Consider the following 13,789-nt stretch of genomic DNA (forward strand, 5'->3'; position numbering starts at 1 on the left):
GGGTCTTTCTGGGCTAGTAAGCCGATGGAAGAAGGCAAAAGATTCTACTGTTCTGTGCTTCAGCTGTCTTTTGTGTGTGTTGCATAAAAATTATTGGGCTTGTTCTGGGCCAGGGAGGTGATAGAACTAAACCATCCCGTGCCCCGTGCTTCCCTTTATTAATTGTAGTCCAGACCCTTACATTCCAGAAGAGATGCTGGTGTTCTGCTAGTGGTTTTGTCAAGTTTATGTAACAGGTTTATTTCAGATATATGAAGTTATAAAAGTGAATCCATGCAGTGAATTACTGTAAGAGCAGCACTATTCAAGAGCTTGCAGTTCTTGCACTTTTTTACTGGGATGCACAAGTGTTGCATCGGTTTCTATAGAGACACTTGTTTAGTTTCAGTGTTTGGGCCAGTAGACATGCATGGGAATGGTTTCAAAAACAGACATGGGCCAGCTCATGCAGCATTAATAAAATTAGTTTAGTCCTCTTTATGGCAACTGGTCATAGGGTGATTCTCTTATCTAAAAATGTGTGAATAGAGTTTGTTAGGTAATACTTAAAGCAGACTATTGCATTTCATGTGAAGATAGATCATAGCCTGGGTAGTTGTGTCTTGCTTTATTTTCTGGGTATATCAGATAAACATGAACGTGGGTGTGGTCCTGGTTGTGATGAGTCTTCATAATTCTGTGTTTGAATGTAATCCATCTGTGCACATGCCAATACTTCCATCCTGCCTTTGCATGTTACCTTCAGGTCTAAGTTTTGACCTTCCATCATTTGATGCTTCTTCATGACAGGACTATATTAACTTGGCTGAACTATTGCTGAATGTAAGCTGTGCCTGGATGTAGGAAAGTCAGATTTAAATGGACTTGAACCTCATCTAGCCAGGTGATTCTTTTCTTACATTATTTTATGGAAAGAACTCCTATGGGTTTTTGGGGGTGGGGGTTTGTCCTTTTTTTCATAATGCAATACCTCTAATCTGTGCTGCAGAGAGGAACAGTCTGAGTTAATAAACCTTATGTATCACTAAGTGTAAGTCAGTCTTTAGACCAACCTCTCTGCTCTTGCAGATTCTGAGGTGGACTGAAAAAGTCCTGATTGACCAAAGCAGGGTTCTGGTGGCACACCATTCACAGGGTATGCTATAATACATGCACTCCAAGTATCTTGCTAATTTTGATTACACTGATGTCTCTAATTTACTGTGTAATCCTACTGTGTTGCATTCAGAAGCCAGCTGTTCTAGTGCTAGACAGTGGTATTTAGACACTGAAGTCTTCAAATAGAATTTGAAGAAACAGAGTAGAGAAATAACAGAAGTCCTTGTAAGGGGAGTAATAATAGTGGTTTTCATTTGGATAGTTCTACTAGCAATTGAAATCTGTGCATGTTAAGAATGTGTAAACTCTTCTGAAAGTGCATTAAGCTAAGCAGGCTTCTTACTTTGTTTCCAGTTGACATAACTGAAGAAGTGATGTTCTCTCCCTTTCTGGAGTCTGCTTTGGAACATAGGTTTGCTTTTAAAATACAGAAACAATAACCTAGACAACTTCAGTAAAGTGAGCTGAGTCCAGAAAATTTGTTTACTTGTTCTGCTCTAGTTCATCACTTGACTCACAGGGGATTGGCAGGTCTGTCAGGCATGGAGACCTGAAGGTCTGCTGGTGAAAAAATGCATTTAAAAGACCTTTAGGAGAATTATGGTCAGTGTGTTACACTGAGCTTCAGTTCATGGATATGTTGGTTACTAAAATAACCCAAGAAATTACCTTTGAGGTCCTTTCCAACCCAAGTTATTCTTTAAATCTTTGATCTTTAGGTTGTCAGAGACCATCTGTTAAATCACCTGCAAAGGTCAAACCCAGCTTTGAAGACACATCTCCTTATCTTTAACATGGAAGGTGTAAAATCATTCTTCTCTTTGGCAGAATACTTAAAATGCTTTTGAGGTGAATAGTTTGGGTTTTTTAGCTGAAGATATACTTGTGACAAACTGATAGCAGAGCTTCTCAGCCAAATACTGGGTAGTCACTGACCTGAGTTAATAAGCCACTAATTTTGTTACCCTTCTTAGTTGCTAGTACTTTATTTTCCATAAACAATATCACCCATATTCCCAAAAGAAACCAAAGTATTGTGTTGCTTGAAATGTGTGTTAAAAAACAAAATCAAAAAGTCCCTCAAAGTGCTGGAAAGTGAGGGTGAATTTTTGTTGTAGAAGTTCTTCCTGCAGCTACTACAAACAGCTAATTGAAAAGAAAAATCATTTTGTAGGATGCTTTTTCTTGCCTGTTCAGTGTTGACTAAAGCACAGACAGGTAAGTGTCAGTCTGAAGCCAGTTAAGGATACCTAATAGAGCTCTTTAATTCTTCCAGTGTAAAGCAAAGAAACATTAAACTATCAAAAGTAAGGATTTTCATAATGGTGACTGAATGCTATCTTAATTCAGCTTGTTACTTTGGAAGCCTGGATGTGGTCTGTGTTGGTTTTTTTGAAGTTGGCCTGTTTTCAGATGGAAACTGGCTGAATTCTTTATAGACTTGTGCCAACATAACAGGCATTCTTAATGCTTCTCACTTTATTTCTGTGCAGGTTTGTGGATAAGTTACATTAATATAAGGGAATAGCTGTCAAGATAGGAAGAAAACTACTGCAGAAATCTCTAGTAATGGGTGTTTCTGCTCTTTCAGATCTGAAGGTGCTACGTTATGGGAAATTGCTAATAGTTCTTTTTTAAAAGTCTGAATTTGTGTTAGGTTTTGGTGAAATGCAGATTATAAAGGCAGTTTCATTTCAGTGAGATAAACAAGTTCCTTCCTTTGACTCCCAAAAACAGAGGGAAATGTTAAAATTGGTTTAAAAGTAAATAAGTATTTCAGATGACATGCTGCTTTTAATTTTATTTTCAGTGTGTGCTCTGCTGAACTGACACTTTTCTTCCTAGCAAGTTGTTTCCTCCCTCTGTTCACATGTTGTATTTGTTGCAAAACAGTCCTCAGTGTTCATGCAGTTGTCGAGATATTGAATAGAACCTATTAACAGTATTAAATGATACAATTTTTTTTTTGTCGTTGTAGGAAGAAATCTGCTTCATCTAATTCAATGCTAATTCAGTCCTGCTAATCTGCTAGTACTGTAGATTGAAAGATTTTTTTTGCTGTTGCCAGGATACCCTGTAATGGGCAAGAAGCCTGAGAGAATACAAAACGTTCTGATTTTTTAATTTTTTAAAAACGTTTGTGTTTAACAGGTAAGAAACTATTAAACTTCACTTACAGCAGTAGATTTAGCTTCTGCATCTATAAAGCCTTATCCTAAAGCATTCAGAAACCACTTAAATTTTAAGCTTTTCATGTCGCTGATGTCCGCTAAAGTCACCTGGTTTCGTAGGTTCACACTTACCACTTTCTAAGCTGCAGTTCTTTCTTCAGTTCAGGCTTTGTGGCCATGCCTTCCCTTTGCTTGCAGCTTTTTTCTGACTGCTTTCTGGCTGACTGATTCTAACTTGGTCTTTTAACCTACCCTGCTCATGTACTGTCTTCTTCCACCCTGCTTTGGTTTACTGTGATAATCAGGGGTGTTTGAGACACGCTGTTGTGAATATTCTGTTTGTGACAGTGTTTTGCTTTTGTGCCAAGAAGTGTATCTGCTGCCCAACCTTTTTGAAAGAGTTTCAAAGCAAATGTGTTCATGAGCTGACGTGTAGTAGGTATGAGTGATGTTTATAGATTATTATATTGAAGTAATACTGTCTTCTGCAATTGAATTTTTCAATTTTTTCATTACCAAACTTAACATTTCAGTGCAAAAGTGTCTTCTGAATAGCTATGCACTGTTCAGCTTGTATTTTATATTTTTATAGAATCATGTACATTTCTTATTGCAAAGATATCTTCATTTTTGTTTTGAAGCTTATTGGAAGAATTCGGAATAGGGAAAATCTAACTGAATTCTGTGGCCAGTAAATATTTAAAATTTGTAATTGGCAGTTGATGTGGAATTACTAGAAAACTAGTCATCTTCTCTACTTGGGCAGGTGAGATTAGTGTCTTAATTTGTAGTTATTGCAAGTAATTAAGATCTTTATTTATTAACACTTAGTAACCTGTGGTTTGAGAGAGTGTAGGAATTGATGAGGATGTAGTTGTTGCTTGGTATAAAATTGCTTTTGTAAGTTCACTGCAGACTGTAGATTTCACCTGATGTTTCTACTTCTTTTGAACAGTTATGATCTCTTGGATTTTGGGGGATTGGTGTCTTGGGGTAAACTTTTAACTTAACTGGATTTATTTACATACTTCAGCATGTCAAAATTATTGATCATTGGGGCATTCAGTCATGGGGAGGGTGTATATGCACATGATGTGTGTTATATAGATATATAATGTATTATGTAAAAGATCACAGGATGACAGAATAGTTAGGGTTGGAAGAAACCTCTGGAGATGATCTAGTTCACTGCCCTGCCAAGGCAGGGTCCTCTAGAGCAGGTGACACAGGAGCATACTCAGGTGGGGTTTGATTGTCTCCAGAAAGGGAGACTCCATGACCTCCCTGGGCAGCCTGTTCCAGTGCTCTCTCACCCTCAGTGTAAAGAAGTTCTTCCTCCTGTTGAGGTGGAACTTCTTGTCATTTAGTTTATGGCAACAGGCTCCTTAACCTGTTGCTGAGCACCATGGGAAAGAGTCCAGCACCATTGTCTTGGCAGCCAGCTTAGATATTTGTATGCAAGAATGAGATGCCCTCTCAGTCCTCTCTTCTCTGGACTAAAGAGGCCCAGCTCCCACAGGCTCTCCTCATAAGTGATGCTGCAGACTCCAGATCCATCTCTATGGCCTCTCTTGGACCCCTCTCCAGTAGTTGCTTTTCTTGCTTGAACCGTGGAGACCAGATCGATTATAGCACTCCACTCCAGATGTGGCCTCCCTAGGGCTGAATAGCGGGGCAGGATCAGCTCCCTCCACCTGCTGGCCACACTTTTCCTGATGCACCCTTGGATAGCATTGTCTCTCCTGGCCACAAGGGTACACTGCTGACTCATCCACAAATGTGTTTTTATAGGTCTGATCTAGATAGGAGTGTAGCTGGGATTCATAAATAAGGGAGACTAGGTTGATAAATAAGGATAAAAGTGATTTCACTTTGATTCTTAACTGTTCTGTAACAATAGCAGGCTCCTTCTTCTCATGTCTGAGAGGGGAGTTAAAGTCCCTGCTTAATAACTTGCCTCAGTAGGAGGTGGCACCTTGTTAAAGAGTGTGTTAGGAGATCACTGTCTGAATTCATACAGTTTTCTGGCGTGTTTTTCTCCCGGTCAAGAAAAGACTGCCACATGGCATCTCCTGCATTTCTCTCAAGAGGATGTAAGTGACCCTCTGAAAGTATATTAGTAGTTAGCAGAGGAGCATATGTACTATGAATGAGTGTGGTGTCTGGAAGGAAATCCTATCATGACATCAGGAGGCCACAGTGGCAGCAGTGTATATGGCCAAGCATGGCCATCCAGGGAGCTGGGGAGGCTGTGGCCTGAGAGATGCCTTCCTGTGGGAGAAGGAGGCTTAGGCAGACTGAGGGCCCCTTTTCAGGGATCACTCCCCTCTTCCTGCCACTCCTTGGGCACAGGGACTGTCCTCTGCCTCCCCTCATGTGCCTAAGCCTCAGCCTGCTCTTCATCCTATGTCTGGGGTCCCCTGCATGAGACAGTGGTAGCAGTTTTGCAGGAGGGTCAGAGATCCTTGGGAATCTCCCACTCTGCAGCCCCCTGTGCCCAGCTGTGGCTCAGAAGAGGGTGAAGCATCCAGAAATCCTGCTGTGAGGAAGGAAGTGCAGCCAGCCTGCACAAGATCTCCCAGCCTTCCATGAAAGAATTGTTGGTTTGTTTTGTTTCCTTTTTAGTATCACTTTTAGTTTGTTATCCTTCTGGACTAGGGAGGAATGTACATGGCATTAGAAGTATGTATTAAATTGTTGAGGTATAGGTGCTTCTGTTTTCTGTTCTGTTTAATTCCTGTTAATTTCAAACCATTTATTAGCTCCTTTCCCCACAGAGTTTCTTTGAAATGTCACTAGCTTGTTATAAACTATGAAGTATTTCTTTTCCACTTCGTCTCAGGTTTGTGATGTGAATAGGCTGTTCTGACACTGAAGAAACAGCTACTTGTTATTTTTTGTTCACTTGAGACTGGTATTCTATGTGAAATTGATCTTAGATTTTGTTTAAGAAATATAGCAACTGTACCGTGAAAGTTCCCCTTAATTGCTGCCTTTATTTTTTTGTGAATGCTGGGTGTAATTGTAAAGTACCGTAATTAAATCCAGGGATTTTGAACACCAACTTACATCTTTCTACCTAATAGTACTCAGTGAACCTCACTGCTCTGATTGAAATGTATTCCCAGTAGGTTAGGACAGGCAGTTGTAGACAGCAAGTTTATGGGTAATAATGGGTGATGTTACAAGTTTAACAAGTAGCAATGAGAGTATCTTCTGTCATTTTCCTTCACTGGTATTTCTCTTTAGCTCTGAATTTTTTTCAGATGTACATTTATGCTTGTTTTGAGCAGATAGTCCACTTTCAGTGTCAAAATAAGCACTTCATAAATGCTAGGTCAGTGCGTTATTACTGTCCATTGATTGGAGAAAGGGGACCCTCTGCCCCAAACTGGAATCTAACTAAACATACCTAGATAGTAACTGGGTGAGGTTATGTGAAGGTGGTGGAAGGGTGGGCTTGGCATGTGAAATAAATCTCTTAATGTGTTTAAAAGTCTTAGAAGATAATCTACCGAAATTTTTCATGATAAAAGCTTAATAAATTACCTTCATCATGATTTTGTCCTTCCTTAAACTTACCTACCTACTTGGTTTTTAGGAGGCAAGGAATTCTTGCATTGGAAATGGTTTTATCATTAAAAAGTGCAAGACCATCTTAAAATCAAGGCCTCCTTTGGTGATTGCTCTCCTTGCATCCAACAACTAGGTTGGCTTTTGCTAGTTGCTGCACAGAAATTATAAATCCTGTTTGGCTGAAGTAGGCTGCATCACTTAAGATGTGTTTCAGTTGTGGAAATGTTTGTTGTGCAGAAGTAACTGATTTTCTTTTCCATCTGTGTAGTCGAACCCTGTAGTAAGAAAATACAGTAGTCCACAAAGAAAAGTAAGAGATTGAGTTTGATTTTTTTATAGTGCAGTGGTTGTTACAACTCCCTATGTAGCATTTCTCAGAATTTCACTTACTACAGAATCTTGAGCTTGACACTGATACTCTTAAAGTTTCTTTTGTTTGAAAAATGAAACTGGGCATTGCAGTAAAATTTGTGAAGTTCCTACCTGAAGCTCTGTGTATGTGCCTTTGACATCTGTGTAAAGGTCAGGTAAAGAGCCTTCAGCTGGTTACTGAAATCCTTCTGGTTTTCCTTCTACACTGGTCTAGATGCCCATGTCTGCTTGGAGCTGCCAATACTCAACTTTTATATGGAAATTTCAGGTACTGGGTTGGAAGGAACTCCGTGTAAAACATCTTCTCATGTTTGTTTAACCAAAGAATGATGCTTAAAAGTTCAACTCAAAGGAGCAGCTTACTTTAGTTTTGTTATTTACTGAGAAGACTTCTGCATGCCTTAAAGATTTGGTAGTCTGTTCTGTAAAAGGTTCGGTATAGGAAACATTGTCCAAAATTAAACCATATGCTTTTCTGACTAGAATTCTCATCTTAGTCTGGTAGCTTGAAAACAGGAATGTGTCTATTCAGGAAAGGTGTGTGACAGCTGCCATCACTGGAAGCTACAGAGAGACTTTGTGATGGAAATGGCACTTAAGCACTTGACCCTCAGGAAGAACCACTATTAGATACTGTTAAAAATGCTTGTGTGGTTTTCTTTCCCTGTAAGGTACAGAAGGTTTAATTTTCCGTCTTGGTCTGACACAATTGTTTCTAAGCTTTATTTCTTCCATTTAGCACATAATAAAAGTGAGAGTTTCAGTTATCTGTATGCCAGCAGTTGAAAGCAGGCTTGCCTTGCTTTGTTGAACTGCTTTTTTCTTTTCAGATTGAAGTCAAGTGTTTATTACATGGAATGCTATTCAGCATTCATTCAGGGAAGAATCTGTTAATAATATTAATTAAGAAAAAACAAGGCATTATTTTTCTGGACATTAGATGTTAGAATTAGCCTAAGTTGTGCATCAGCAAGTTGATGTAAAGTTTCGTAAGTACTGTGTAATTAAATGGATGTCAGTCTTGTTTACTGGGAACTTCCAGAGATTAGAGAAAACTAACGTTACAAAAGACAGTCAAATACATGCAACATCTTTACCATTTTTAACACATTTTGTCTTTCCTTATCAGAGTTTTTAACATCATCTTGGATTATTTTGCTTCTTGTCATTTTTAATCTTGAGCTTGTCTTGTATTTGGAAGTCTTTTGTATCTTGCATTGAGTCCAAATGTCTTTTTCTGCTCTGACTGAAAATCAAGTAACATTGGAAGTAATACTTTTGACCCAGTGAGCTTTTTGTAAATTTGCAGGTAGTGAAGTTTTGGAAGGAGCACATTTGTGAGTTTAGGCAGAAGGCCTAATGCTGATTCTGTTAATGGGACTGAAATTTGAAAAAGCATGGCAATGATTCAGAATTAGCAGATTTTGGGAGGGAGGGTAGAACAGTAGGCTCTGAGAAAAATAGCAGTAACATGTTTTGATTTTAAAACTTCCAGTCAAAACTATGCTAGGCTGATTTCAGATTACTGTCAGTAATAATGCCTAAGAAAATTCTCTTCTCTTCAGGGTTCCTGGACTTTCCTTTTGGCACAGTTTATGTTGTTTATTTTTCCTTATTTCAAAGGACCTGGGCTCCTGTTGAGAAGTGATGGAATAATCTGTGGCCGGCACCTGACATGTTGAGGGAGCAGCCCCTAAAAGAGCTTGCCTGGGAGACAGTTTGTGAAATAACGCAGTAAACATGTTTGCAGTAGTACGCCTCTTTTTTTTGTTATTGCTCTTTTCCATTGCTGAATTTCTCTTGAAATAACTGACTGAGAAATACATTGAAGCTGCTGAAATGAGCGTTAATCACTACAGAGGTATTTACATCTGGAATTAGCATTGACAGGAGTTAGTTATGAGCATGGTGCTTTCACTGATTGGGCCAAGGGGAGGGATTTGATCTGCTTTCTAGAGGTTTAAAAATCCCAATCAAAAAATGTCCTCTGGCTTTAATCATGCACTGGTTACACTTCCTTACAGTAAGTGCGTATGTAGCTTGCATTACCCACAAGCTAGTGTTTTTCATAACTCTGTAAGTTGATTTAAGCTAATTTGTAAGAGCAGGTGTGTTAAACCCTGCTTGAAAGTTTACTAATGCTTCTAGTACAAAATAATTTTTTTCTGCTTCCTAATAATTTAATACTTGCATGGGATGTTAGATTAGTACTAGTATGGCAGTTGAATAAATCTGTACATTGCCTGATTGATTCTGTTTGAACCCCATGTCTTTATAAACAGAAAGCTGTGTAATTTGGGGCCAATTATGAATGTTATAACTTGGGGAAAAAAAGGTTAAGCAGAGTAAGGTGATCAGTATCTAGTGGTTAAAGCAACAATTAAAACCTTCAAAGCAATTAAAATGTCTCCATAGTGAATATACCAAGCTTTAAAATATTTAGGCTGAATACTGAAAGTCTTGCTAGTCAAGAGATTGTGCACACAAAGGTTTTGCTAGATCCTTGAGGTTATTTCTGTTTCCAAGCTGCTCAAGTACTAAATTTGACACAAAGCTGTTCTAAGTAGCTGTATTGTGCATGCTGAATCAATTTAAACTTGGAAATAAGTGCCTAAATGCTGCTTCTTAGTTGCAGAAGAATTAGATATTTCTGTTCTAATTTTATGGGATGTTTTAAGTGTATGACAACAGCATAGTTGGATTATTGCCTTTAAGCTTGCTCCTGTATATAGCCTACAGTTTACAGAAGTGTCTTTGCTAAAATTATACTATTCACTGAAATTCCCTGCCTTAACTACGTGTCCTCACAGCTGATATTGCTAATGCACAACAGTAACTAATACATTGAATTAATATTTCATGTTTGGAAAATATTTACTAAAGGAGCAAAAGGAGTGTTTCTTTCTTTCTTTGAGTGCTACTCAAAACTGCTGCTTTCAATTGTAAGGAAAGAAAAGTTTTTCTACTGTGTTTTAGTATCTCTAATCTCTTTTCAGTCCACTTAAAATCTGCATTCGTGTAAGCCTAGTTAATTCTCTGTCAGTGGTCAAATGTCATGTAAAAGCCCTGTTTTCAGGGCTGGAGGGGAATGAAGTGTTTGTATGGAGCTTAACAAGAGGTGAAAGCGAGAATTTATTGGATATATTGTAGACTGAAATACTCTTCTCTGATAGCACAGTTGTCTCAGTAGCAACTGTTCAGAAGGTGTCTTGGAGAAACAGAATTATTATAGAGATGCCAAAACATTTGATAGGAAAAGGTGAATTTGTTCATTCTTACAGACCTGTTACAGCCTCTTAGAGTGTTTCAGTGGTTAGGGCCACTGCCCTTGTCATGTTTGTGTAACACATCTTGGCCTTTGCTATTCCTCCTCTGTCAAGTTTGTGGAGGTAGAAACAATTAGCTTAGTGTTGAAATTAGCTCCTGCACTCTGAAGCGTGCTTCCTGCAGGCTAGAATTCTTTAATTTCCTCTGCCTTTATAGATGTTTTCTTCAATGGTGGGGGGGTGGTATTTTAGTGCAGTTATTCTCTGTCCATTTCATCTTTGCCCAGCTTGATTAATTGCTGAGCAAATTGTTTTAAATCTCTGACTCAGTGCATAGATTAAAAACAAGGAATGGGAAAAGCAAATTTCGTACCTCCTTCTTTAATGCAAATCAGCACGTTCCTTTCATGTAAGTAAAACCGTGCCTAACTCTTACCTTTGGATGTTGGAATAATGGCTACTGCTAATATACTGCATTTCTTCTTACACAGACCAGCATGTTTTGGAAATTTGATCTCCATTCATCATCGCACATAGATACACTTCTAGAGAGAGAAGATGTAACCCTGAAGGAATTGATGGATGAAGAGGATGTTCTACAGGAGTGCAAGGCTCAGAATCGCAAACTTATAGAGTTTCTGCTGAAGTCAGAATGTTTGGAAGACTTAGTTTCATTTATTATTGAAGAGCCATCTCAAGACATGGATGAAAAAATTCGATATAAGTAGGAAAACTTTTGGGGTTGGGGTAGATTTAGAAGGTGGAAAGAGGACTAAATAAATCTAGTTAATTTGATAGCGTGAATCTCTGTGTGCTGACGTATAGTACAATATTGGTGTGTTTTAGATTAAATATGTTTTCAAGAGGCTTCATGGAACTTTTAAGTAAATCATTCTAATATATGCCTAGTTTTCAAATGGAAGCTTATCCACAAATGCTTCCAAATCCATTTCATGTTCAAAGAAGTTGGCAAAAAAGGTCCAGCCAGAACTCACATTAAGAATCCTGTAGTTGTGATTAAGAAAATGGTTGAATGAGAAACCCTTTTTGGGTAGTATAACTGAATGGTTAACTTTGTTTTGTTGACTTGTAAGATGTTTTGAAGATGCCTTTTAGGATATTTGTGGTAGTCCTTGGAAGAATGTCCTTAGGGTCGAAATGCTGGGTCTAAATGAAAGGGTTTTCCTTTCTGGACTATGGCCATGACTATTGGCTTGCTGAGAAGGTTCCAACTCAAAATACATCTAGCAGTTTATAGAAAAGCACTTCTGTTGCTTTTGGCCTATTTTAGTTTTGTCCATACAGAAAGCTGCTTTTTTTCTTAAAATGGTGTATTAAAATAATGTGAAGTAAGCTACACTCTTAGTTGCAGAACTTCTCCATTTCTGGTAGACCAAGCCTCCTGTAAATGTTTCTGGTAGAGTTGGAAATTGAAGCAAATAAGAAGTCACTACTTGAAGAGATGGATTTAACAATCCATGGTCTTGACATGAAAGCTTGCTCTTTCCTTTCTCAGCTTCCCTATTGATGTTCTATTGTTGCTGAAGATTGAAGTAGTGCCCTTCTTAAATGAGGACGCAGCTTAGAGGCTGAATGTGTGGTTTTATTACTTTGTGTTAGTTTGCTACATTAGTGTAGACCAACCCTGCTTGAAAATTTAGTCAGATGCATTACCAGGTTCTGAATTCAGAGCTGGGAGCATGAGAACTCTGAAGTATGAGTGATGGATAATTTTTTCTTTCCCCCAGATACCCAAACATATCATGTGAGCTGCTTACATCAGATGTCTCACAGATCAATGACAGGTTGGGAGAAGAAGAATCCTTACTCCTGAAACTGTACAGCTTCCTCTTAAATGAATCTCCTCTAAACCCTCTACTGGCCAGTTTCTTCAGCAAGGTGTTGAGTATTCTTATCAGCAGAAAACCAGAACAGGTAACTATTTGCAAACTTATCAGTTTAACAAGTGCTCAGATAAAGCTGTAGTACTCAGCAATTCTGCTTTAAGACTACACAACTGGGGGATAGCAGCAGAGTCAAAAGAGGGCATTCAGGTACCATCCTAGCTGAGTACACCTTTTCATTATGCACACAATTAAAAAATACACTTGGATGAGTAGGATGTATTTGATTCAGATTTGCCTGAACTATTTATGCCATCAGTGTGTGAGTGCCTATCTTTTGGCTTAGTTTAGCTCAGTGTTTTATATGATCACATTTGCATTTATTGCTGTTAAAGGCAAATGTGAATTACTTGAATCAGTGATAGTGATTCTGACTTGGTGTGAAGAATTACTTAGAAAGGAGAGAAACATTTGGAGTCCTTGCTCAGAAATGCTCTTGTACTCAGTGCATGTGGTCCAATACTGCAAACACCAGCAATGACTTTACTCTCAAACCCGAGATACTGTTTGTATTAAGAGATTGGCTGTGTTGAGCTTTGCCCACTAAGTAGAGATGAGACTGATTCATATCAAAAAGAAAACCTGACTCTGCCTTGGATAATAAGTAGGTTATGGCCAGCAAGTTGTGTTTGAGAGGAGACCCGGGACACTGCATGTAGTATGGATCTGCCCTGTGCCACTTTTGCTCTTCTCTGCCTTGTTTTTATTTCATCTTGTCTTGTACTGCAGGCTTTAAGTGGCAGAAGTTTTAAAGAATTTCTCATTTATTTTGTCAATTTGGTAGGAGAGTGAAATTAAAAGTGATTGGTGTAATTTGTCATGTAAAATATATAAAGCAAATACTTCTTTTTCATTTCCAGATTGTGGATTTTTTAAAGAGGAAGCATGATTTTGTAGACCTCATTATTAAGCACATAGGGACCTCTGCTATCATGGACTTGTTGCTCAGGCTACTGACTTGCATAGAACCTCCACAGCCCCGGCAAGAAGTGCTAAATGTAAGTAAAATGTCACAAAACTTTTGTCTGATGTGTGTGAACTCTAAGCTGGCTTAACTTCTGCTGGCTTTACTAAGTTTATTTCTTGAATATACTGAAAAGAGGTGTGTGGGGTTTTGTTTGTGATTTTTTGTGGGTTTGGTTGGTTGGTTTTGGTTTTGTTTTTTTTCTGAGTTGTCAGTACTTTCCCATTGAAACCCCAGTGCTGCTGGGGACAGCTTAGAATCTGAGTGGCTGGTCTCTTTTGTGGTCTTTAATATCTAACCTATACCTGACAGATGCAATTTTAAAATTGTTTTGGACCTTACCAAACACCCTTTTGGCATCAAAGTTTGTTGAAATTAAACTAAGATTTTCTTTTTTACTGTGGCTCAGAAATGCTGATTTTACTTTTTCTTTTTTTT

The 13,789-nt window shown here is 38.4% G+C and overlaps 1 protein-coding gene across 6 annotated transcripts in view; it reads left to right on the forward strand.

The window, feature by feature from the left end:
• PPP6R3 (protein phosphatase 6 regulatory subunit 3) overlaps positions 1-13,789 on the forward strand; it is a 51,110-nt gene that overhangs the window by 10,691 nt on the left and 26,630 nt on the right. For 5 of the 6 annotated variants that reach the window (XM_066187822.1, XM_066187824.1, XM_066187825.1 and 2 more), the window contains exons 2-4: positions 10,975-11,207; positions 12,232-12,418; positions 13,248-13,385. In XM_066187822.1, the coding sequence (XP_066043919.1) occupies positions 10,981-11,207; positions 12,232-12,418; positions 13,248-13,385 (552 nt within the window). In that variant the 5' untranslated portion in view covers positions 10,975-10,980. Of the gene's footprint in view, positions 1-789; positions 884-3,076; positions 3,250-10,974; positions 11,208-12,231; positions 12,419-13,247; positions 13,386-13,789 lie in introns of all 6 variants that reach the window. The other variant, XM_066187823.1, reaches the window with a different exon arrangement.

Source organism: Chamaea fasciata, unplaced genomic scaffold, assembly GCF_029207755.1.
Source record: "Chamaea fasciata isolate MVZ Bird 193981 ecotype frontalis unplaced genomic scaffold, bChaFas1.0.hap1 SCAF_7, whole genome shotgun sequence".
NCBI lineage: Eukaryota > Metazoa > Chordata > Aves > Passeriformes > Sylviidae > Chamaea > Chamaea fasciata.